This window comes from Rhinopithecus roxellana, chromosome 4 (assembly GCF_007565055.1).
Source record: "Rhinopithecus roxellana isolate Shanxi Qingling chromosome 4, ASM756505v1, whole genome shotgun sequence".
NCBI classification, from domain to species: domain Eukaryota; kingdom Metazoa; phylum Chordata; class Mammalia; order Primates; family Cercopithecidae; genus Rhinopithecus; species Rhinopithecus roxellana.
The window spans coordinates 14,467,589-14,492,841 of NC_044552.1; the positions used below are offsets into that span (position 1 = coordinate 14,467,589).

The window sequence follows — 25,253 nt, forward strand, 5'->3', positions numbered from 1 at the left end:
TGCAGTAAAGACACCAATGCAGCCCAGGAGCGCACAGTAGTGCTGAGTACATCTTGCCTGGACATCTACAGAGCAGGGCCTGGTCCTGCTCACCTCCATGTCTATCTCTGGCTCCCCTCATATCATTTCAAAGACATCTTCCTTGTTCTTTTGGACAGGATTTCTCTTCATCTCTCTTCCCACTGGAAAAATGATTCTAAATAGCTGGACTGGGACGAATGACAAATCTGCCATGGAGCCCGCGCCACCCCTTCTTCCACACCAACTTTTGTCTTTTTTTAGGTTTTCTCACATCTCTCCTCTCCGCTCTTTTAAGCTCTCAAGTCCTCTCCACTTTTTCTTTAGTGGATTGCTTCTGATCTCATTGAAACACATTCTCTGAGTCATTAACAATACGAAGCACTGAAGGAAGCTGTCTGCTGGTGGCCCCAAAGGCAAGCCCTGTCCAATGCCAATGTCAGGGCTTTTCAATTAAGGGAGCACAGAACAGCTTTGAATAATGCCAGATCTTTACGGCAAATGATTCCATCCAAACAGATTTTAGGAAGAATTTTTTTGAAAGTTCAATCATCTGATCCCACTGCTAAATGTTTAAAACAGCTGAAAAGGAAAGAGGTTTTATTTGTGCCAAGCTGACTAAGATATTCCCTACATCGAAGAGCCATTCGGTACCCAGGGGGGCTTGTTTTTAATGCAAAGGGAATGGCTATTGATTATTATATATATGGGAAATGAGATGTAAACATTCATCTGCTACAAAATCTTATGACTGTGAACCATATTATTTTAGACATTGTGAAAAACTGGACATAGAATCACCTACTTTGAGAGTTGTATGTGACTAAAACAAAAAGTGTTTCCCAAATGAAACTGTAACACGTGGAGGCAGCAGAAGGTAACAGGCTCCCAAAGCACCATCACTGCATCCAAGATGCTGTCATAGAATTTATTAAGTACTTACTATGCGTCACGCATTGTTCCAAGAGCTTTACACAAACTAATTTAATCCTTACAATAATCATACGAGCTTGGGAGTATTAGGTCTGCTTTATAGCGAAGTAAACCGGGGCACAAAGAAATTATAACCTGCCGAGGTCACACATGGCCAGCAAGTAGCAGGACCAGCATTCAAACCCAGGGATCTGATCTGAGAATCTTTCCTCTTGACCACTGCACACACCAATTCTACATTGCTGGCTTCTCAATGAAGGGCCTAAAAATTGACTAATTTGCATAACTTTCTAAGATAATTATAGTTTTGATAAATACTGAAATTAGAAGTTCGTCTTTTCACACACATTTGGATGAATCTAGAGACACCTGTCCCTTGGTTCAAACAGTAAAGCCAACAAGGGGAGTCGCCTTGGTAGGTAATGCCTCCCTCCAGGGCTTCATCCAGAGAAGGATCAGGGAAGGCTCCTTCCAAATGCAAGCGGCAACATGACGACACTCTGGAAGCCAGCAGTGTGGGTGACTATTTCCACGTTGCTGTTTGAGTGAGTTTAACATATCGCACAGAGGTGTATTGAGAATGATTGTCAGATTTCATAAATGACATTCTGCTATTCATGGGGAAGTCCCTGCAAAACTAACATAATAACATCCATGTAGAACTATAATAATAATATTGTCTGCAATGCACTGCAAGGATGGGAAAATATAACAAATGAATAGAACAGTATGTAATAAAAGAGCTGACAAAGCAAAAAAGAATGAAAAAACCCCAACTTTCTGAATTTAAAAATACGTTAGGTGGAAAACCCATGGTAAAAAGTCCATAAAAATTGCAGTGGCCTAGATCCATGTCAAAGATAAGCCCAAGATGAAATCTAAGCAAAACAAGAGGAAATATTTTTCCTTTTCTTTTTCATTCAATGTAAAATACCCTTGTGTCCAGTCTAAGGCCAACCCTGCTCACCCTCCTCCAGTGTGAGGTCCCAGGACGTCTTACCTTCTGAGGAACACTGCACCTCTCCTCTGTGTCTCTCTTGCATAGTTACCTCTCCTACTCTGCTGGATCCTTCTACTGACTTCTACATACTCCGACGTTATTACACTTTTACAAAACTTCTCTTATTGCACACAACCTTTCCAAGCACGGCCTTGTCTCTCTCCTTTCCTTGAGGTGTCTACTTACTATCTCCATCTTCTCCTCCCACTTCATTTTCAACCCACTCTAATCTTGCTTCTGGCCTGCTGAGTGATCATTTCTCCCCACAGACACCAGTGACCTCTGTTGCTAAATGCAATGGCTTTTTGTTGATCATGTCATTGGCTCTTCAGTGATGCTGCCTACTCCCGCCATCTTGGAACCTACTACCCCTGGTTTCCAGCGCTTGCACACCCTGGCTCTTCCTCACTCCTGGCTCCCCCATGTTCCAGGCAGATTTGCTCTCTTCTATCTGGTCACTAAGGGCCCTAGTTCCATAAGATTCATGCAAAGCCCCTTGCTCTTCTCACTCCATGCTTCCTAGTCCACCTTCTCCATACTTCAGTTTCAAATACATTCTCAGTGAAGATCACTGACATTTATATGCCAGTCTCTGTATTTCCTATAAGCTCCAGACTGTTTCAAACTATCTGTGCAATGTGGTACCTTTAGTGCCTCCAGTAAACCTCAAGGCCAATGTGTTTAAACCCAAATCTCAACCAGTTGTGTCCTTAACAACAATGGCAGCATCATCTATCTGGTTCCATAATCAGCATCATCTCTCTTTCCTCATGTTCAACCAAGTAGCAAGCTGTGGAAGTTTTGGGTTTTACTCATTTTGGGATCTGGTTGGTGACTTATCTCTATCCCCTCACCACAGCCTCAGTTGGAACAACCTGTTGCTTGTGTAGCTGTGCTGTAGCCTCCCGCTGGTTCTGTGGCCACGGTCTTCCCCTTCAGTCCCCCTCCACAGAGCAGCCAGAGTCATGTTTTCGGAAACCAAATCTGATCATGTGACATTCCTTGCTTAAAACATTCCTGGGGCTTCCTATTGCTCTTGGTAAAGTGAGAGATCCCTATATGGTCAAAAAGGTCCATTGTGGTCTGGCCTTAACCCTGTTTCAGCCTCAACACCGTGTCTCCCACTTTTCTAGCCACGCTGGCCTTTCCAGGGCTCTGATCCATAGATTTCTTCTCCCGCCCGGGAGCTTTGCTTAGGCCACTCCCTGGCTTTGAATGCTCTTCTCTCCCCGGCCCCACACTCAACCGTGACTCCACTGCTCACTGTTACTTTTTTTTTTTTTTTCTGAGACAGGGTCTCCTCTGTTGTCCAGGCCAGAATGCAGTGGTGTGATCATACCTCACTGCAGCCCTTGACCTCCTGGGCTCAGGTGATCCTCCCACCTCAGCCTCCCAAGTAGCTGGGACTACAGGCATGCGCCAATCATGCCCAGCTAACTTTTTAATTTTTTGTAGAAATGGGGACCTCACTATATTGCGCAGGCTGGTCTCAAATTCCTGGACCCAAGCTATCCTCCAACCTCAGTCTCCCAAAGTATTGGAATTACAGGCGTGGGCCATGGTGCCCAGCCTGCTCACTGCTCTTAAAGCATCAAGTTGCAGTTGCTTATTTCAGCTGTCACTCACATCTACATGTGTGATTATTTCACGAAAATTAATTTCCCCTCTAGTCTAGACTATTGCTCTTTGAGACTATCAGCCAAGTCTGCCTTTGCTTTCCATAGTGACCACTGGCTTAGCAAACGGTGGGCATTCAACTGAATAAACAAATGCATGAATGAAAGAAAGAACGAATCAATGAAGGGAACAAGCAGATTGTGAGCCAGAGAGGGCAGGATTGGTGGATGGCATTCTCTTTGCACTTCATCATGGAGCACAAGGCTAGGCCCACCTCCTCTAATACAGGTGGGACAGTCTCGAACGTAAGAAAGAAAGTAAACAAGGGAAGGGAGAGGATGGTTAGTAAAGCGGGTTTCACAACCTACTTTAAAAAGTAAATGCCCCAAAGAAGGAGGTGCATTATAAAGTTCCTTCGAATAACTAACACATGAAATACCTGTGAAAACCTCAGGAGGATTTAGGCAGGAAGAAATTGTGTCTTCCATGCACCTTGTTCTTTATATGCTTGTCTCCTTCAACTAGACTGTACATTACTTGGAGGCAAGAACCATGATTTTTCTCCACTAGTATGTAGCATTCAAGTGACTCTGGGGTCCAGCATAGCTCAGGCATTCCTAAGTGTTTTTTGATGAATGACTTACAGATAGAAAAATAAATGAATGGATAAATGGAGAGACAGGCATCAAAAACAAAAGCTCCCCACTTTACAACCAATGTGGATGGATAAGAAGCTGAAACAGTATATGCCAAAGGCATTCCAGTGCAGGGAAACAAGCAATGGGCTGAGAATCAGAAGGTAATTTTCTGCTCACCTGACTGTCACCTCACTGTACTGTGAGTTCCTCAAGGGATGGCAGGGGCTTTTTCATTTGTCCTTGTGCAGAGTGAACGTGAGCGCTCTTCTTGTCCCCCTTAATGTAGTTACCAAAGGAATCAAAGTCTAGTCTAAGCCCCTGCACTGACGACCAGGGCTAGACTTGGCTGGAAAAACGTCGCTTCTCTGGACTGAAAATGAGGCAATAGCACTAGATGACCTCCAATATCTTTTTCCCAGCTCCGACATTTGATGAATCCACAATTAACCATGTGAACAAGCAGAGAAAGGATGGGGACAGCCAGGACTTAAGCAGTTGCACTAATCCCAGTGGGACACACATGACTTTGAAAAACCTTCCACATCGCAAATCATATGAGGTACTGCTATGAATGGTAAAGGAACGACTGTAGTCCAATATGGGCACTAGGCATCAAAGTCTCCCAATACATAACAAAGCACTATCAGGAACAACTGTAAAACACAGGGGTGAACATTCGTGTTGGGGCGCCTGGCAGCTAAGGAGATAGTAATTCAAATAAAACATAAGCAGAATTTGAAATTGGATACGAGCATATATCAAATGTTTGTATTTTCAGGGTCTGTGGAAAGGATATTAAGCCATTTGACACCAATTTAAAATTATCCAGTAACTTGTGTTATTGGGGTGGGGGGAAAGATGCTTCATTTCTCCTAGAATTCATCTCCTTGAAAATTTCTATGACAGAAATCCAGTCATACATTTTGCTAATCATCTATCTAATTCTAGAAAAGATTAGTTCTTCGATGAAAAATTCTTGTAACTTCCCTCCAGTTTATAAAACATAAATGCCATCATGGCTATGACAATAAAATGCTGTGCCACATACATTTCTTAAAGTAGACATGTAATGCAGTTTATGTAGTTAGGGTATACAAGTGTATACTAGAGTGCACACTGGTATACTCTTGGGACTAGAAGGGTACATTTGAATAGCTCAATGGTCACTCCCTTGAAGTACCCATATGTTTCTGGAGTTTAGTTACTGGAGATAAAAAGCCTTTGAAATATTATGTGTTAATGCTTCCAAACTCTGCTAAGTAATAACAAATAATAACTCAATAATAGTAACAAACCACCAATGTATATTGGGCAATTATTTTGTGCCAGGCACTGTTCTAAGTTCTTTTTTTTTTCTTTTTTTTTCTTTGAGACAGAGTTTCACTCTTGTTGCCCAGGCTGGAGTGCAGTGGCACAATCTTGGCTCACCGCAAGCTCCGCCTCCCAAGTTCAAGTGATTCTCCTGCCTCAGCCTCCCGAGTAGCTGGGATTACAGACATGCGCCACCACATCCAGCTAATTTTGGACTTTTAGTAGAGACAGGGTTTCTCCATGTTGGTCAGGCTGGTCTTGAACTTCCCACTTCAGGTGATCAGCCCGCCTCGGCCTCCCAATCTAAGTGCTTTTAATATGTTATCTTATTTCCAATCTTCACAACAATTATGAGGAAGGCATTGTTTATGACTATTCGCCATGTCATAGAAGAGGAAATTGAAGTTGAGTAACCTTCTAACCAACATGGCTGGTGAGGGTTAGAACTAAAATTTGAATCTAGGCAATCTGCCTGCGAGCCTCCACTCTTAACGATGACTCAAAACTGCTCCTTTATAAACTACTGACCATAACAGAAATTTTTATTGGAAACTGAGAGTTATAAAATTGAACATCAATTTTTGAAAGTGACTCTGTCCTCCCTTTCATATTATCTGCTTTTAAGAACCGTTAATGCAGTCCAGGTTTTGTAGCTAAATGCATATAAATCCCCCTGGAGCACTTATAAATCAAGACCCCTCTGAAGCCAGAACCTCATTTAGCCAGGGCAGAGGATGCCAGAACAACAGACTTCCAGGACCAGTTTCATAGTCACTGCCTTCCTGCATCTTAAGAATGGAAACCTCTGGGTCCCATAATCAGTGGACTTCAGTGATCCTGTCACAGGAGGGCAAATATTTAAATGATTTCCCGCATCTGATCTTCCATGCCATTTCCTATTCTAAGCTTGATTGGTCAATCTAATCAGTGCAGCAAAGTGTAAGAGATGCCTTCATTTCAACAAGCAATCTTTCATCTGGGTTTGTCCAGAGAAATTTAACCTCACGGGTCCTCATTTAAATAAAGGCTTCCATCTTGAAAGATACAAGGATCAGTCTTCTGAACTGTGAGGGAAGCAGAAGCTGAACAATAATAAAGGGTACTTAATATTATTTTTTTTAAATACACATCCCACAAAAAGTGGATAAAGAGATAATAGTTGAAAAGAATTCACAAGGCCTTTATATATATTTTCACATATTGTGATACATATGTATATATACAAAATGTATATACATCTAAGCATTACATAAGGATATGTAAAATATATTTTAGTATCTGTAAAATATCTGTATAACATTATTAAAGTATCTGTCAAATACAGATCAAAAGCCACCCATGTGACACTCACTAGACCACCAAGATATATACAGTATGGTTAGCCGTTCACAAGATTTTCATTCTCATCGGGACACACCACATGGATGCTTAAAACAGCTGTGTCAAAGAACAAGGTTGGCCGGGTGTGGTGGCGCACGCCTGTAATCCCAGCACTTTGGGACGCTGAGGCGGGTGAATCACTTGAGGTCAGGAGTTCAAGACCAGCCTGGTCAACACGGTGAAACCCTGTCTCTACTAAAAACACAAAAATTAGCCGGGCATGGTAGCATGCACCTGTAGTCCCAGCTACTCAGGAGGCTGAGGCAGGAGAATCTCTTGAACCCCGGAGGTGGAGGTTGCAGTGAGCCGAGACTGCGCCATTGCACTCCAGCCTGGGTGACACAAGACTCCGTCTCTAAAAATAAATAAATACACACATACATATATACATACATACACACATATATACATACATACACACATATATACATACATACACACATATATACATACATACATACATACACACACACATACATACACACACACATACATACACACATACACACATACATACACACATACATACATACATACACACATATATACATACACACATATATACATACATACATACATACATATATACACACACACATACATACATACATACACACACATATACATACATACACACATATACATACATACATACATATATACATACACACATATATACATACATACACACATATATACATACATACACACATATATACATACATACATACATACCAAAAACAAAGAACAAGGTTAAGGAGAAACGCGGCCGAGAGGTGAGAGTTTGTTTAATGTCACTGCTCTGGTGCTCTGGGGGGTGGCAAGAATCAGATGGTAAGTAAAAGTGAAGTGAGCCCTGGAGCTCAAGCACATCACGCACTCAGCTTATTTCCTCTCCTCGACAAACACTTACAGTTCTAGGTGACCTGGTTGTGCCCGTGTGGCAGATGAGAGATCGGAGCCAGCTACAGCTGATGTGTGTGAGAGAAGGTCAAGGTTTCCACAGCAAAGCTAGTGACAGGTTGGCACAGACGGGAGCTCTGGAGTTGGGGATAAAGAAGGCAGGAATCCACAACAACAAAGATGACGGCAAACGCAATAACAGCACGACCATCCTCTTCCTTGTCTTCCATTGTGCTTGGAGATGAAAGGAGAGTTTCCAAGAAAAATGGTGATACTGGTTTTTCTCGAGTGTTAGTGGTTCCCCAGGATGATACCCAACACACCTGGAGTTCAAGTCCAATTTTCAGAGTGATAACCCACGATCACCGTAAAGACATTTTAATAATCTCCTAACTGCTTTAAATAACTGAGAGAAATTTTCTAACATTTATTACTGTATAACAAGGAAGTGAGTTATGTGTTTTGAAAACCTGGTCCATAAATACTCAGAGGACAGAGATGGAGAAAGGAAACAACCAGCTGAGTTTGAAAAACGTTTAATTAGCACCTGTGGTAGGTAAAAGAATGATCCTCCGAAGACACCTACCTCCAATTCCCTGGAACCTGAGAAAATATTGCCTTGCATGGCGAAAAGGACTTTGCAACCATGCCTAAGTTAAGAGTCATAAGACGGGGAGACTGTCTGGGTGGACACAACATAATCACAGGAATCTTTATAAGAGGGAGGTAGGAGGGCCAGAGTCAGAGGAGGAGATGTGAGGAAGGGGCCACAAACCAAAGGATGCAGGGGCTGCTAGATGCAGGAAACGGCAAGTCCATGGATTTTCCCCTAGAGCCTCCAGAAGGTGCCAGCCCTGCCAACAAGTCCCTTTCAGCCCAGTGAAACTGATTTCAGGCATCCGATGTGCACCTGTAAAATGATCAATGTATGTTGTTTTAAGCCACTATGTTGGTGGTAATTTGTTAGAGCAGTGATAGGAAACTTGTACAGCTACTCACTGCAGTGAAAGGTGGGATCCTGGACACAAAAATGAATGAAAAAAAAAATCAATCAAGCTAAAAAGGATTATTGCTCAAACACCAAAGAATGAGAGGTTTCTCAGACCACAAGCTGGAAGCTCAAGCTCTATAGAGTTTAAGGAAGACAAAATTTGGCTAGAAATTTTTTCTCAGGGAGACAAAAGCATATACAGTGGACCCTTGAACAGCTTTTTTGGGAGTTGCAGACACCAACCCCTCACCCAGTCAAAAACTCCCATGTAACCTCTGACTCCCCTGAAACTTCACTACTCAGAGTCCACTTCTGACCAGGAGCTTTGCCAACAGCACAAATGGTTAACACATATTTTGTATGTCATAGGTATTATATACTATACTGTCACAATCAAGTAAGCTAGAGAAAAGAAAAGAAAATGTTACTCAGAAAATAAGAAAATATACATTTACTCTTAACTAAGTGGAAACGGGTTATCATAAAGGTCTTCATCCTTGTCATCGTCACATTGCGTAGGCTGAGGAGGAGGAGGAGGAGGAGGAAGAGGAGGGGTTAGTCTTGCTGTCTTAGGGGTGACAGAGGCGGAAGAAAATCCATGTATAAGTGGGCCCATGAAGTTCAAACTTGTTCGAGGGTCAACTGTAAGAGAACCACTTCCTGACAGGACAGACACTGAAACCCCCCACCGATGGGTCTCACGTGCAGTGGTGTAGGAGGCTCCCAACATACACAGGGAATCTGTAAATACCCCTAACACAGTCTTTGCAAGGCCTGGAATCCACCCTTGAAGAGTAGCAGCTCTTTAAGTCTGAAAGCTTTTCGGTGTTACGCTCATCCTTGTTAAACATTCAGTTAAGCTTAAGGGGAAGGGCAGCAGCCTAACGCCGGAGGCAATTAATGCAGTCCAAACTATTATGCACAGAGGATGTATCAGGCTGACAACACCTGTTTTTTTGGAATAAATATTTTAAACATCAACTCCAGGAAAACATTTTTAAGTTCTGATTTAATCTCTCTGAGATGGTTATCAGTGAATACTGTAACAGAGAGACTGGAGAAGAGTCATCCGACCCCATGGTCTGCCAAGGGGAAACCCGTGGATGTGGCAGGTAGGCTGGTCCAGAAAGGATGCTGTGTCCCATTGAAGCAGACCCACACCGACCTATGCCCCGGCTGGGACGGGGCAGCCCTGGTTTCCACAGGAGGTCTCTGCTCCTGCTGCTCCCCTGTGGGCTTAGGGCCCTAATGGGACTGGGACTCCATGTCAAAGGGTCAGGGCAGAAGCTTCTGAGAAACACTGCTCACTCCACTAGTGATGTCCTGATGCTGTCAGAGAACCCAGGGTGCCACCGATACTGTACTTACACACAGCACCTATGCCAGCCAAACTCCAAGACTGCCAAGGACTGCCCAGCATTACACAGGAAACTTCTGAATGTTCACAGAAACCAAGGTAGAGTCAGAGCAGGGAGATGCAGCCTACCCTTTTCCACTATCCTCTTCCATGCACTCCGCGAAGGGGAGCTTTGCTTTGGTGCATCCCCAGGGTCCAGAGGGGCATCCGACATGTCACAGGCCCTCACAGTTGTTGAATGGGTAAATGAATCAGTGAATGAAGGTTGGGGATGTGTTATTTTATAATTCCAATAGTGCAAATCCCTCAACTCATGTCTATCTCTTCCTGATCCCTGAAATGAGCTGTCTTCCCCTCCGATCCCCCAGGAGGGCCTGCTTGTTCCTCTCATACACCACTCTCGTCAGACTTGGGTTGTGGTCAATTAGTTCTTAGGATTTTCCTTTTCAAAATAAAATGCAAAAAGCTAAGGGCTGAGCCTACTTTACTCACCATTATACCCACTGCAGCCAGCCCAGTGCCTTCCATGTAGTAGGTGCACAATAAACACTCGGGGGTCTGAACTGGTAAAACATTTTTTCTTCAATTCTTTTTTTTTCTTTTGAGACGGAGTCTCACTCTGTCGCCCAGGCTGGAGTGCAGTGGCCGGATCTCAGCTCACTGCAAGCTCCGTCTCCCGGGTTTACGCCATTCTCCTGCCTCAGCCTCCCGGGTAGCTGGGACTACAGGCGCCCGCCACCTCTCCCAGCTAGTTTTTTGTGTTTTTTAGTTGAGACGGGGTTTCACCATGTTAGCCAGGATGGTCTCGATCTCCTGACCTCGTGATCCACCCGTCTCGGCCTCCCAAAGTGCTGGGATTACAGGCTTGAGCCACCGCGCCCGGTCTTTTCTTCAATTCTTTTTGGAGCGATAGGGTTTGCATAGAAAAGCTCACTTGTATTACTGAGCAGAAGATTACAGTAAATCAGTGTATTTTTTTGTTAAAATCAGGCTCATAATTACCCTGTAGGAGGAAGAACTGCTATAAAATAATAAGATGATACTTCAGTAAGAGAATTCAGGTTCATTAATGTCTAAGGTTCTGCCAGAAATGAAAAGCATTCTTAAATCAATTTATCAATATATAAACACTTGATATTAATGTAGATATATATGCATATATGTATGATTAGATTTACTAATTAATAGGCTTTCCCCGTCTTTGAAGTAAGAAGAGATAAAAATAAAGTGGCATATTGCATTGAACAAATGGCATATGGCATGCTTTATAAATACACACACTTTGTCTCTCTCTCCTGCATACACACAAGCCCCAAACTCTGCCTTTCAAGATACTGGCCTCTTGCCCTAGTTGGAGGTGGCTAAAAGGAAACTCTTAGGATCCTGGACGCGAACATTGCCTTACAGACTGTCTGGGGCAGCTCCCCCATTACCTGCAGCCAAGAGGGCACCTTTGCTAGCGCCCCGGGAGCAGTCAGACATTGTCACTGTCCCTTCCCACAGCCGCAGGAGGTGCTCTACCCACATTAGCTACGCCCCACATCTGGCCATTTGCTGGGCCTCGATCCAGGCACCCAACAAGGCCACGGATGGGAACAAGCGCTCATCAAAGGTCTCTGTCAACAGAATCCCCTGCTTTTCTGTCCTTCCCTGGAAGTTAGCAAGCGAGAAATGAAGGCCTGAAGAGCAGCCGGGCCATTCTGAGAGAGGTGAGCCATCAGCGGCCACACCGTGCCGGGCTTTCATTTCTGCCTGGGACGGGAACTTGTCCTTTGAAAGAAAAAGGAAAGAGGAACGCTAACATTTACCGAGTTCCTAGGAAGATAAAACAGATTTATTTTATAACAGTACTGCCAGGTATTTATGCCCTTCTAAAGTTTAGCTTTTATTTTTATCAAAGTTTGACTTGCACAGATGTGAAGGGTCAAATAATTCTCAGGACTCTTCCTGAAAGACAGCAGCCCCCATCCCCTATCCTGCCCCAGTCTGCCCAGACAGCCTACAGGTAACCTGTTTTCAACTCTTTCAGTTGGTTCCTTTGGTGGGTCTCTCTGGAGCTTTAAACAAGCTATTTTTCTTGCTACTTCTGGTTTGTTATTTGTTTTAGGCATTGCCTCTGTATCACCGAAGAGAAGCACTTAGCTGTTTCACGCCTCACACCTCCTGCCCGTGCCTGTGCCCCTCCCGGATCTTCCTGATGTGGGCATGCTGAGACTCCCGTCAGATCACCTTTCACACTGTTACCTGTTTAGGTCACTACTGAGCTGCACAGTACACTAAGATGACTTCTTTTCTGTGCAACGTTCTGTTCCTCCTAGCTTTCCCAGCCGTGTTAACTTGTCACCAGCGTGGTTTCTCCTGTTGTCAAGGGGGTGAGGCGTGGTATGCTGGTTATTAGTGTGGACTGCCTGGGTTCAAATCTGTGTTGCCACTTACCAGCTATGCAATTTTGGACTAATGATTAAGCACTGAGTGCCTCAATTCCCTCACTGATAAAAGGAGGATAATGATTACTATCTAACAGGGCTACTATCAGGATTTAATCATTAATACATATACGCTTAGAACTGTGTCTGGCACACAATGAACACTCAATAAATATAAGAGGCAATGGTTGTTATTAGGTTTGCAGTTTCTTGATCCTCTTGAAGCATCCCTGAAGCCTTCACATCTGCTCCAGTCTGAACAGATCCCCCTCTGATGATGGCCGCGCAGCTGAGGCTTTGGGACGGTTCTTGTCTTGCTTTTTTTGTTGCAACTCTTATTTCGTGGATCTTGTCTTAGCTTACTTCTCGTTTTGGTGGAAACACCTTGCTTTTATCCTCTCCAGAGAATAAATCTCCAGACTTCTACCAAGATGAAGGCTTCTTGGTAATTGGCAGGGTGGTCCTTTTGCTACACGTCAGGGGGAGAAAACTGAGGGTTCTGCTCCTCAAACACATTTTCAATCGACAGTCCCGTGTTAGCCCTACTTCAAGAGGAAGCTGGTACTACTGACTCCTGAATCTCTGGGGGATTTTGAAGTTCAAGCTGGATTGCTTCTTGACTGTGCCCCGGCCAACCTGGGATTTCAGCTTTCTCGGGTCTACTGAAACCTAACTACTCCACTTCTCCATCTGCTTTTCAGCTTCCAAAATTAAGGTGCTGATGTCTCCTCTCCCCTTCACTTAGTCTCTAATTACTTTATACCCGAGGGGGAAAAAACCAAACCCTTTACTATTACTGTATTGAGAGGCAACTGAGGTTAAAGCGTATGTGCTATCTGCCATCTTTAATCAAAAGTCTATTAACCCTACATCTTACTGGGAGAGTAGCTGAGGTACCAGGAGAGGGTAAATAATTGGTGGAAGCTCGCAAAACTAGTAAGAAATACAATCAGAAAGTGAACTCAGGATCAGGTCAGCCTGATCCTAAAGTCCAACCCTTTCCATTGGAGCATATTCCCTCTCCAGGGAAACATGGGGCCTCTTCCAGTAGGAACTGTTTATTGGAAATATGTCCCACTTTGGCCGGGCACGGTGGCTCATGCCTGTAATCCCAGCACTTTGGGAGGCCGACGCGGGCAGATCACAAGGTCAGGAGATCCAGACCTTTCTGGCTTACATGGTGTAGTAGAACCCTGTCTCTACTACAAAAATTAGCCAGGCGTGGTGGCGGGCGCCTGTAGTCCCGGTTACTCGGGAGGCTGAGGCATGAGAATGGCGTGAACCCAGGAGGCAGAGCTTGCAGTGAGCCGAGATCGCGCCACTGCCCTCCAGCCTGGGCGACAGAGCGAGACTCTGTCTCAAAAAAAGAAAAAAAGAAATGTGTCCCACTTTGACACTGGTACCAGGATAACCACCATTAGGCCCTGAAGATTCAGGTGACATCTCTTGGCCTACTGCTGGTACCACGCCGCATTCCACGTGCCCCTCCTGAATGCCCCTGCACTTTTGCTCCGTGAATTCTTTTAAAACCCAGGCTCAGTCCTCTGACCTCAGTTTGAAAGGGTTCCTAACAGGAAAGAAAACGGGTCCAGCAGTGGGGCCCTTTCCCTTGCTTGCCCTATAATACGACTGTCAACTGGAACCTTTCCCAATGATCAAAGCACCTGCAGGAAACCTAAGAAGCCCCTTCTCGGAAAAAGTCTGGGGTCTTTTTTTTATCAAAAAGGCAATGAGAGAGATACTTTTAGGCCTCACTCACCAACAATTACGGCTTTCAGCTCATGGGCAACCCTAGACCACATCTGCCGAACTTGGCCTGCGGGTCTCCATCAGTCTATCCCACACAGCCTAGTACATAAGAGTACAGGCTCTGCAATCACATGGACGGGGGGTTCAATCCCAGCTTTGCCACTTATCTACTTGTGTGGACTGAGGACAAGTTACTCAGTTCTCTAAGCCTTGGTTTCCTCATCTATAAAATGGTAATAGCTGCAGTATTCACTTCATTGAGTTGCCATCAGTTTAAATGAGATACCGTATATTAAGCATTAAGCATAATATCTGGTGTGGTGCCAGGTGGGGCAGACACCACAGGTATCCTTCACGGTGTTCCTGGGAATGAAGTCCCCAGCAGCCTGCACCCTCAGCTCCTGGCTCTGCATGTAAACCTCGAGGGTCATCAGAAGCCGGCCTCAAGGTTCCAGGGTTGCCCCCCAGCCACTCAAATCTTCCAAACAATGTGTACTGGGGACAGAAACTTTGGTTATGTAAAAGTTTAAAAGAGTGAAGTGATGCAAGCTACTTTAAGGATACCGGAGATAAATGATCTATTTATATTTTTATGGTGAAGACATAAATAGAAAAAAACACAGCACCCAAAGAAATGTTCCTTAAAATATATGTACAGCATGGAAGAGAGATATATGCACAGAACAAACAGATGCTAACTATATACCTTTTCACATCAGCCATAATTCTGCAACACTCATTAATTCAAGGAGATTTACCAAGCACCATTATAATTTTAAAAATTAACCCTGTAACAAATTGCCACATGGTGTGCTTCGGTGACTTTCAAAAGACATTTTGTAGTAAGTCTGTCAAAACAGAATAATGAGGAGCTCCTAAATCCCAACCTTAACTATTGACCCACAGATGTTATAAATATACAGGACAAGGTTGTTGTATACTGTATTTATCCATTCAACTACTATTTACTGAGTGCCTACTAAGTGCCAGGCCTTGTCTGGGCCGTGGGGATGCAGCATGTGCAATGGAGACAAAATCCTTGTTTCCACAAAAGGTGTTTGCCAGTGAGGGGAGATGGGCACCAAATATGCTAATACATAATATTTTTATATAACTAAAAATTATTATAAAAATAGTAGTGGAATTGAATTAAATACTTCAAATAAAGACAGTAGGGTAATCCAAAAATCTAGCCTTTGAATTTGAATCCTATGAAGGGTAGATGGAAAGAGAGAGAGAAAAAAGGAGATTAAAAGGGAAAAAAAAGAAAACATCAGAAAGGAAGTGAAGGAGCTCTGAGGCTCATAAAATAGGAACCCAGGAAGGACACTCACCTAGAGACCCTGGGTCCAAACACCCTGGTGTCCTCCCTTCACCCTACAGGGAATGGATCCCGAGTGCAGGGAGAGGGAGGCCACCTTTGGGTCCCACTCAGGACACAGAGAACCCTGGCATGTAATGTAACACCCCAGGTAGGGAGAGAAACAAGCCGACCAAGGGGAGTTGATGGGGTCACAGACGACATGGAGATCTGGGGGGACCCGTATTCTTGCCAGTAAGTGACAGCAGAGACTGAGGGCTCCACGTAAGAAGCCAGCCCTGTTTCTGAAGTTTGAAGAGGTGCTGATGTTGGTAAATTGGCAAAGGAGGCCGGCTGGCTGCTAAAGGACATGAGGCTATTGTGTTTAACTTGAGGAATTTACTCCCGTTTGGAGTACGTGACTTCACCGAAGGGAAATTCTCTGGAATCATCTTAGGTCTTGTGGACTATGTACAAATCAAACAGAAGTACATTTATTTACAGTGAGAAACTTAACTGTCATTGAGTGCAGAAGGCAGTGTGCCTGGCGCTTCATGGGTACTAATTTATTTAATTCTCAATAACCTGAATGCAGTAGAAAATATTATTATCTCCATTCTACAGATCAGGACAATGAAGGACAGAGAAATTAAAATAAGTGAATACAGAGCTGTGATTCAAGCCATGGCAATGTGGTTCCAGATTCCATACTCTTAACCATTAGGTTACGTGCTAATTACAGGAGATGAAAAAAGGAGAAGGATTTAGAAAGTGGTTTGGGTCACTGGGTGTGTTGTATCATGCACTGATGATTCTGTGGAAGTTAAAGCACATGTGTGCATTTAACCTGCCTTTGTTAGTCCTTTCCCCATCACCACGTTTTATTCTGAACCTGTTTTGCTCTGTTGACTTCAAGATGTGGTGCTTGACATATAAGAGACAAGTTTCTCTTACCTTCCGAATGAAGAAGGCAGTGATTTGGGTGAGTTTGACAGAATAAGTCATCTATCTTCCATTTTGATACAGAAATCATAAGTGATCAATCAGTTGCCAAAACTTTTTAGATAACTCTAGTCAATACTTGGGCAGGAAATGTGCCTTCCAGGCCCAGGCTGGTAAACGTGAACATGCTCTACCTTTCCTAGATCACGTTAGTTTCCATTTTACTTTGAGGACACGGTTGATTATGTTAAATTCTAGTTTTAGTTCCATGTCTTCCTTTTCATCTTCTTAGCCCTAAACTTTGGACCAATGCAGTCAACAACTATATTTTGATTATCTGGTATGTGCCAAACTACGCTAAGGGGACAGAGATGAAGGAGACACTGGTTCCCCCAGGAAGAGAGGTGGGAAGGTGGGAGGAGGCAGGAAAAGGCAGGTAGGCCTAGAGTCAGACTCACTACTTGAGATGGGATGAAGGTGAAGACCCTCCCTGACAAAAGAGTAGTAAGCAACAGCACACAATTCTACCTTTACCGTTGGTGAGGAACACAGCAAACAAGCAAAACCAGAAATGCATTTGGGCCGCTGTTTTCATTCTCCTGCTCCTAAGCCTTAAGCTAGGAGGTTGTCACAGATGATAATAAGCAAAGGGGACATGGAGGGGTTCATCTCATCTTTCTAGATATTCTCTGATGAAAATCTTTACAAGGAGCTAGGAAAAACAAAATATACTTGGTCCTCCATATCCATGGGTTCCATATCCATGGATTCAACCAACTGTGGACCAAAAATATTTGAAAAAAGAAAAGGATGGTTTGGTCCATACTAAACATGTACAGACTTTTTTCTTGACATTATTCCCTAAACAATATAGTATAATAACCATTTACATAGAATTTACATTGTATTAGGTTTTACAAATAGTCCAGAGATGATTTAAAGTATACAGGAGGATATGTGTAGGTTATATGCAAATACTATGCCATTTTATATCAGGGACTTGAGCATCTCTGGATTTTGGTATCTGCTGGGGGTCCTGAAACCAATCCCCCATGGACAGCAAAGTGCAACTGTAGTTATACTGAACAGATTCATAATCCACACCCTACTAGGCATTCTTTTAAAAACCTCTACTCTTTTCAAGAGTAGAGGAGCTGTGAAATCTGAGGCCGTGAAATCAGCATAGACCACAGACTGGCAATGCTGGAGTAGACCATGAGACTGTGTGGGCCCATGGCCCTCACTGCACAGGTGGGAAGCAGGTTCACAGAGGCTGAGTGACCTGTGGAAGGTCATACCACAGCTGGTTTGTCAGAACCACTACAGCCTGCATATATTCTTCTCTAATCTAATTCTCACTGCAATATTATAGCCTGGATATTAGGGCAACATTAGATATACTCGGAAAACAGTGAGAGGCCGTGGGAGTAAGAATATTAAAGTCTTCATTAAGGACACACGGTGACCCCAAGCAAACCTCACCATTTTCCCCCTGTATCTCCCTGCTGCTCTCTCTCTCTGTCATGTCAGTTCTAGCTTCTTATTCTAAGAAAACTCATCCTTATCAGCCACTTACACTGAAAAATGCCCCTTCAGTCCTAAAAACAGGATGGCTTCCTGGCATCATTCGAGTCCCTACCTCCGTTAAACTAAGTAAAAAACATGTAAAAATGCTTCACTCTTTGAAGGGAGTGTGAGACAACCAATTGCCACATGGCACTAAAAATGGTAACGCTGAAAAGGTTCTTTGTTGAAATGCATGGCTTATTTATCCTATAGCCTCTGGAAACACATGAGGCCTGTGCAATTAATTTTAATAGTTCACCATGCCAATCGATCAAAGCACCAGGTCAACTGAATGCAGCCGGCTGTGCCAGACAATACATTTGCCAAGACAAAGGCAGGATTCGACTGGACCCAAGCCCCCCCAGTTCTCAGGGCAGGCCACCTTCTTAAACCTGACAGCCTCCAGATGCACCAGCTTCATTTCTGCAGCAGTTCATGCACACAGAGGAAGTTTCAGAGGATGGAGAAGCGGGAAAATGGCTACGTGGCCCTGAACAAAAGGCACATCTGCTCTTCTGCATGCATTTTCGTCATTCCTAAATGAATCCCTGAAACCTGGCCCGACTGTGTGTGGGGACAGAGGAGGAGCTTGGCACTCGTCCCTCATCCCTTAGGGTTTGTTAATCTCTTTACACTCTCTTCCAAGGTAATATTCAAATCAACCACACAGCTCAATTTACTTGGCTTGTGACTCTAATTGAATAAATCTAAAATAACAACAGACGCACTGGCCCAGAGCCTTGACCAAATTTTTCCTTAGACATTTAAAGCACATTCTGGCTGTTTTAATTCTACCTGCAAGCAGGTAAATGCACTCTTGTCCAGTGCCTAATTTTACACCAGAGGGAGAATGACTGTCATTCTGTCTACTGCTTCCAAGGTGGCTAATATTTCCCGATGGGTAGAAGCTTTGCAGGAGAAGTAACCCAAGAAAAACTTAAGCATCCTTGAAGGTGGGGAGAATATTCTCATCCAAGTTGGTTAGCTGGCCTTTCACACAAAGATGTTTTAATAAGGTACCATTCTGTGCCTGAATATCACTTCTTCAGAATCATAAGGGCTGAGTCAACTCTGAGAGTTTGTTCAGTCTCTTTTCTAGGTTATGTTTAGGTGAGTCTTCAATGATCCTGAGTGTGCAGCTATTCCCATTTGTAAACATATCCAGAGAACCACTGCTCTAATAAGCCTGCCGCTCATTCTAGTTTCTCTCAATCCTTTTGTAGAGGGTAAGAGTTTTAAAAACTGGATCATTTCCTACTAGGGGTAGGAATGCAGGCCGAGACTTAGGAACGTGGCAAGGTAAGTAGGCAGTCAATGATAGTTCAGAACCTGTCAAACATCAGAATGTCCAAGCTTTCCTCTGGGGCACATCACCTAACAAGAATGTTTTCGAGGTGGCTCACACCTGTAATCCTGCACTTTGGGAGGCCAAGGTGGACTAAAGATGCTGAGTATGTTTTTAAGGTCATGTGAGTAGATCTGCTGGCATTCTTGCAGCTGTCTGAAGACAAGGGTTAAAAGGAAACAACAGGCCAGGCACGGTGGCTCACTCTTGTAATCCCAGCACTTTGGGAGGCCAAGGTGGGCAGACTGCTTGAGCTCAGGAGTTCAAGACCAGTCTGAGCAACATGGTGAAACCCCATCACTACAAAACGCAAAAGAAAAAAAAATTAGCCAGGCGTGGTGGCGCACACCTATAGTCTTGGCTACTTGGGAGGCTGACATGGGAGGATGACTTGAGCCCAGGGAGCTTGAGCTGCAGTGAGCTGTGACTGCACCACCCAGCCTGGGTAACAGAGTGAGACCCTGTCTTAAAAAAAGAAAAAAAACAAAACAAAAGAAAAAAGAAACAACAAACATGATTGGCACCTCTCCAAGAAGGGAAGGAACCTGCCCAGGGTGGCTCTGCTATGGCTAGGTGGTGATGGGGCTGTGGCAGTATCTGCTGTCTTAACGGCAAATGAAGACACCCTCACAGGCCCAGGGCCTTCACAATGAGCATGTCTGTTTCTCAGTGGGCAAGTGTGTTCATTACGCCTGCATCCAACATTCATCAGAGTTTGGAAACTCTTTCTCATGGGTACAGTAAATGTCCCAGCAAGCACTGTCAGGCCAAAGGCCTCTTCTAGTTTCTCTACAGAGACCAAGTGGCCTTCGCCTTCTCAATAAGCCTGCCACACACGTGACCCTAGCCCCTCCTTGAGTTTTTCTTCTAGGTAGAATTATTCCAAGTCTTTCTTTCCCTTTTCCAGGCCCTGGTGTCTCAAGAAGCCCAGGTACAATGAATGCTCAGGCTGGAAGACTGTGGACCAACCAGTTTATGCTTGGAAATTGGCTCCAAACCACTGGGAAGTCTGGTCAGAAGGTGTAGTCTTAGCAACCCAAATCCACCTCCGGTACAGAGTACTCCAGTACAGAGTACCTCATGCTTCGGTGAGGGCCAGCCAGTTGCCCTATCTTTGTATATAAGGGTAACATGTGATAAGTCACCTTAACATGACTGCTAATACCATCACGGACGCCCAACACAGTGAGGAAATGTTGACCGAGTGAATGAATGAATGTCGGCATCACTCCCTGGAGCAGGCCTCCGTGCTTATTCAGCATCTCAAAGCCTGCACATTGTGGCTCCTATTTGAGGCTTTTCCTCCTTATATTCGTCGTCTGCCCTTCTGAGCCCACATCTTGTTTCTAATCACAGCTCAGAGTGAAACACGTGCAAGGTAATTACTCCTCAGCGTGCTGTGGCAGCGCTCATTGATTAGAAATCATTTTCACAGGGAACACTATAATAAGGAGTTGTGATCAAAGGTGGATTATTATTTCAGTTCTTTGTCTCCCCCAGGTACATTTGCTCCCTCCTCCTCAAAGAAAATTTGTGTGTGTGAAGATAGATCCTAAGGGAGACAGGAGACTTTTTTTTTTAGAATGAAGCTATTTCTTTCTTTAAGTAATCTTAAGTAAATATTTCTTTAAAATAAATTACTAATCAAGCTTTTTCCCGAAGCTCATGCTCTGAACCCATAATGCCGTTCTCTTCAAGCTCATCTCTCTGGGAAGAGGCTGTGTTCATGTCCAGATGTCCTGCGTTGCAAGGCCAGATCCAACCACAGCCAGCATGAACACGCTTCATCGAGGCTGCAGGGGGCTGGGCTATCGGGATCCAGTGGGCTCCTGGAAGACATCAAATGGTTTGTGGAGGTTTGATGAATCCAGCGAGTTTCCTTACAGGTCCCGTCTTTCTGTGCCTGCCCTAAGAATGGACTGAACTCAAAATAACGAGCAACTACCCCACACAAGACATTTCAAGTATGTCCTTCTTTTAAGTTGTTTATGGCTGTATACATCATTCTCTTTTCGAATACTGGAAACCAGGCATCTAAGGTCTGCAACAGAAGCTGAGGTGAGAAGCACAGGAGGAAGTTCAGTTTTTTTTTTTTTTTTTTTTTGACATTTAAAAAAATCATCTTCCATTCTTCTTCCTGAGATGCTGGGTTAGATTCCATATGCAAGGGGGAAGACAGGGCATGCTCTGATGTCAAGTCTCAATGACTGCTTTAGATGGAGAAAGAATAACTCAAGACATTCCAAAAGGTTTTAAAATTACAATTTATTTTTTTTGGAACATTTTTACCTTGGCATAAGGTATCATTAGTCCTTAATCCAAGCAATCAGATAACTTAAACAACAGATAAGAAACTTAACAAAAAAGCCCTATCGGGGACTTACAGTGCTCAGAAGAGCACTTCCCATGGATTGTCCTGGATCAATGTAGCTCAAGCTTAAGTCTATCATTCTACATTTATAGTGCTCTAGAGGAATAAACCTATTCCTCCCAAAATGATAAACTACACGAGTTTAAAATATGTATTATGTATGCATATACATATACACATATGTGTTACAATACACACAGACATACACACACATGCAGACACACACAAATACACACATACATATATGTATGTATGCACCCATGTAGTATCAGTGTGCGTCCTTGGCTAAGGAGATCTTATTCATTCAGTGAACATTCTAATTGTGCAATCATAACAGTAAATACCAAGGATAACATCAACAGATTTCCTACTCTCAAGGAGTGAACAGTCTAGTGAGAGGGACACAAAGTCAGTAAATGTCAAACAGCAGCTTTCCGATGGACCTACATGTAGGTACGGTGACCACCAAGGATAACGACCTTGGAGGACAGGGGCATCATGAAAGCTTTTCTAAAGAAGTGGCCTTGAGAAGCATCTTAGAGGTGTTTGCCCAGAAGCCTCTGTGTATGAGATCTTTGATACATGGTTATCTTTGATATCCTGCTCTTGGTATGTATGGTAACTTATTGATAACCATTTGGGGTATGCAAACATCTTCTACATTAGCTCAAAGGGCTGACGTCAATCCTGAGTTTTACCTGCCTTTGGCATCCAGTGAATGCAGCCTAGGTGCTTTCCTTAGAACTGTGGACATGTGAGGCTGGGCACAATGGCTCATGCCTATAATCCAGCACTTTGTGAAGGCGAGGCAGGCAGATCACCTGAGGTCAGGGGTTTGAGACCAGCCTGGCCAACATGGCAAAACCCTGTCTCTACTAAAAATACAAAAATTAGCTGGGCGTGGTGGTGGGCACCTGTAATCCCAGCTACATGGGAGGCTGAGGCAGGAGAATCGCTTGAACCCAGGAGGTAGAGGTTGCAGTGAGCCAAGATCATGCCACTGCACTCCAGCCTGGGTGACAGAGTAAGACTATGTCTCAAAAAAAAACAAAACAACAACAACAACAAAAAGAACTGTGGACATGTGAAACGGACAGCGCAGTGTAGAGAGTGGAGAGGTTCACGGGAAATGCCTGGTGAAATGGATGAGTTGGTGCCCTCGCCTCTCAGTGGCCCGGTAATGGCATACCACAGTGAGCAAGAAGCACACCCAGGGAAGTGAAAGGTATTTTGAAAATAAAGACAATATTGCAGAACAACTGTTTGCTGTTCTCACAGTGCTCCTCTTGTCCACAGGATGACAAGCTGGCCTACTCTCCAGCTTGCACTGGGAGCAGGGCATGGGGAGCTTTTTTAGGAAACCTTTGCCATTAGCATAGCCATGTCAACCTAAAGGGAGAAACTGAGGCAAAATCAGTAAGAGGGGAGTTTATTAGGGCCAAGATAAGAAGAGCTTCTTAAAAGACTCAGACCCAAGTAACCTTGGATATGAGTTCCATTTGACCTTTGTTACAAGCAGGATTTAAAAGCCAAGAAAAGGGACAAGGAGTGGGGTGTCAGAAAGGTATTTGTCATGAGTTCTCATTGGTTTACAGAAATATCATTGATTAGTGATTGGCTATACGCAGTTGGACTATGTGGTATGGGTCAGGTGTCTGGTGTGCAGTATTGTTAGGTTAATTTACGGCTACGTGTGACAAGTCGCCCTAGAGGCCACATAGCAGGCAGCTTCAAGAGATGACTAATTAACTAATGGGGGCAGTGGGAGGTGGCCGCTGCCTCATTCCCATGCCTCTCTGGGCCTGATAATTTAGAGGCGGCTCACATTTCTCAGACAAAATGTTTCTTTTTCTTCCTCAGTAACTATGTGAGCAACCCAGGCCTCCAGTCTATTATATTGACCTAGAAGGAGTAACATTCAGATGCTCCAACCCGGGGGAAGCCAGGGGTGTGAGTAGCCAACTCGCAGATTTAGCTTGGTTGTTTGCCATGATATGAAGCCAATTCAGATCTGCTGCATCCCCTTTAATCCTGCCATGACTGCTTAATGGCCGTGAGACCTTAGACCTGTAAGTCAGATGCTCTGAGCCTTGGTCCTCCCACAGTACCAGTACATAACACGGTACCTCACATGGAATGGGCACTCAATGGCATGTGCAAGCATGTGTCTACACGTGTGCATGCAGGCGTGCGTATCCATGTTTTCTCAGGTACACACATACACATACACACCTGACAAAAGTTCCCTCAAATGATTAAAGGAAAAAGGGACTTGAAAGACACACACTCCCCCAAAAGTTAAACATTATCTTGGGAATACAACTTTTACAAGCTCAGCGCAATAATGGAACAGATATGCCCAAAATGGATCCTGATGTTAAAAAAACATTATTCCAAAACCCACCAGATGAGCTGAGAATTTACTAAAGAGACCACTGAGGGAAAGCAGGGGACCCACTTGGGGCACTAATGCTCTGAAGTGAGTGGAATAAAGCAGGTCACTCTTCAAAGACCTCTGGGTTCCAGCTGATGCCCAGGACGTGATGGGCAGCAACAGGAACCCCAGCCCAGAGGCACTGACCCCATCTTCAGTGGTAAGCAGCCACTGGTCATCAGTGAAGTGCTGTAAGTACAATACAACACCTTCTCAAGGGCTTGGGCACTGTTCTTAGCTGACTCATTTGCAAATAAAGAACAAATGTGGATAGAAGAAGGGAGGAAGGCAGGTCTGATTCCCCAGTTTACAACAGAATATGGTCTTTCCCAAGCACCAGAGCTTCCCACAAGGTATTTATGCAAAGGACCCCTGAGAAACACACCCCTCTACTGAAGCAAGAGAAATGTACTTCTCATTGTTGAAAATCCTCAAAGGTATTCTGAAGATATCTGTCATGATTCCCAGGTAAGTACCTACCTTTAGGAGTTCTTTTAAGTACAGGGTGTAAACCTGGTAACATTTCATATGCAAATTTCAAATAATCACTGAGAACAATATGGCTTCTGGTTAAATGGTAACTCCCATGATGGGACTTGAAATGCAAAGGCAGAGTGACTGGGCACTGGCACTGGGAATATGCTGGCCACCGAAAGGCTGAAGAAACACATGTCAAAATGAAAAATCCAATACCTTGCTTTGAAATATGTGGATGTACGTTTAAGTACTTCAACTCATTTTAGACTTATAATACTGCTTTTAAGGTAGGGTTATTACATCAGTGGCTCAGAGAGGCTAAGTAACTTGTCCAGATGAGAGAGGAGCTGGGGTTAGAACACAGGTCTCTTTCTACTACATCAATCGATGTCACTGTACTTAAAATGTCTTTAAGACAGAGATTTTATCTTGTAGTTGACAGGTTACACAAGTTGTCAGTCAGTTATGAGTGATGTTATGAGCTGCCTTAGAGTG

At 43.9% G+C, this 25,253-nt stretch overlaps 1 protein-coding gene across 3 annotated transcripts in view; it reads right to left on the reverse strand.

The window, feature by feature from the left end:
- FARS2 (phenylalanyl-tRNA synthetase 2, mitochondrial) overlaps nucleotides 1-25,253 on the reverse strand; it is a 533,375-nt gene that overhangs the window by 104,302 nt on the left and 403,820 nt on the right. Inside the window, exon 7 of one of the 3 annotated variants that reach the window (XM_030928687.1) lies at nucleotides 21,147-21,305. The exons of the other annotated variants lie outside the window; for them this stretch is intronic. Coding sequence (XP_030784547.1) covers nucleotides 21,176-21,305 — 130 coding nt within the window. The 3' untranslated portion in view covers nucleotides 21,147-21,175. Of the gene's footprint in view, nucleotides 1-21,146; nucleotides 21,306-25,253 lie in introns of those variants that run through there. 3 annotated transcript variants of the gene reach the window in all.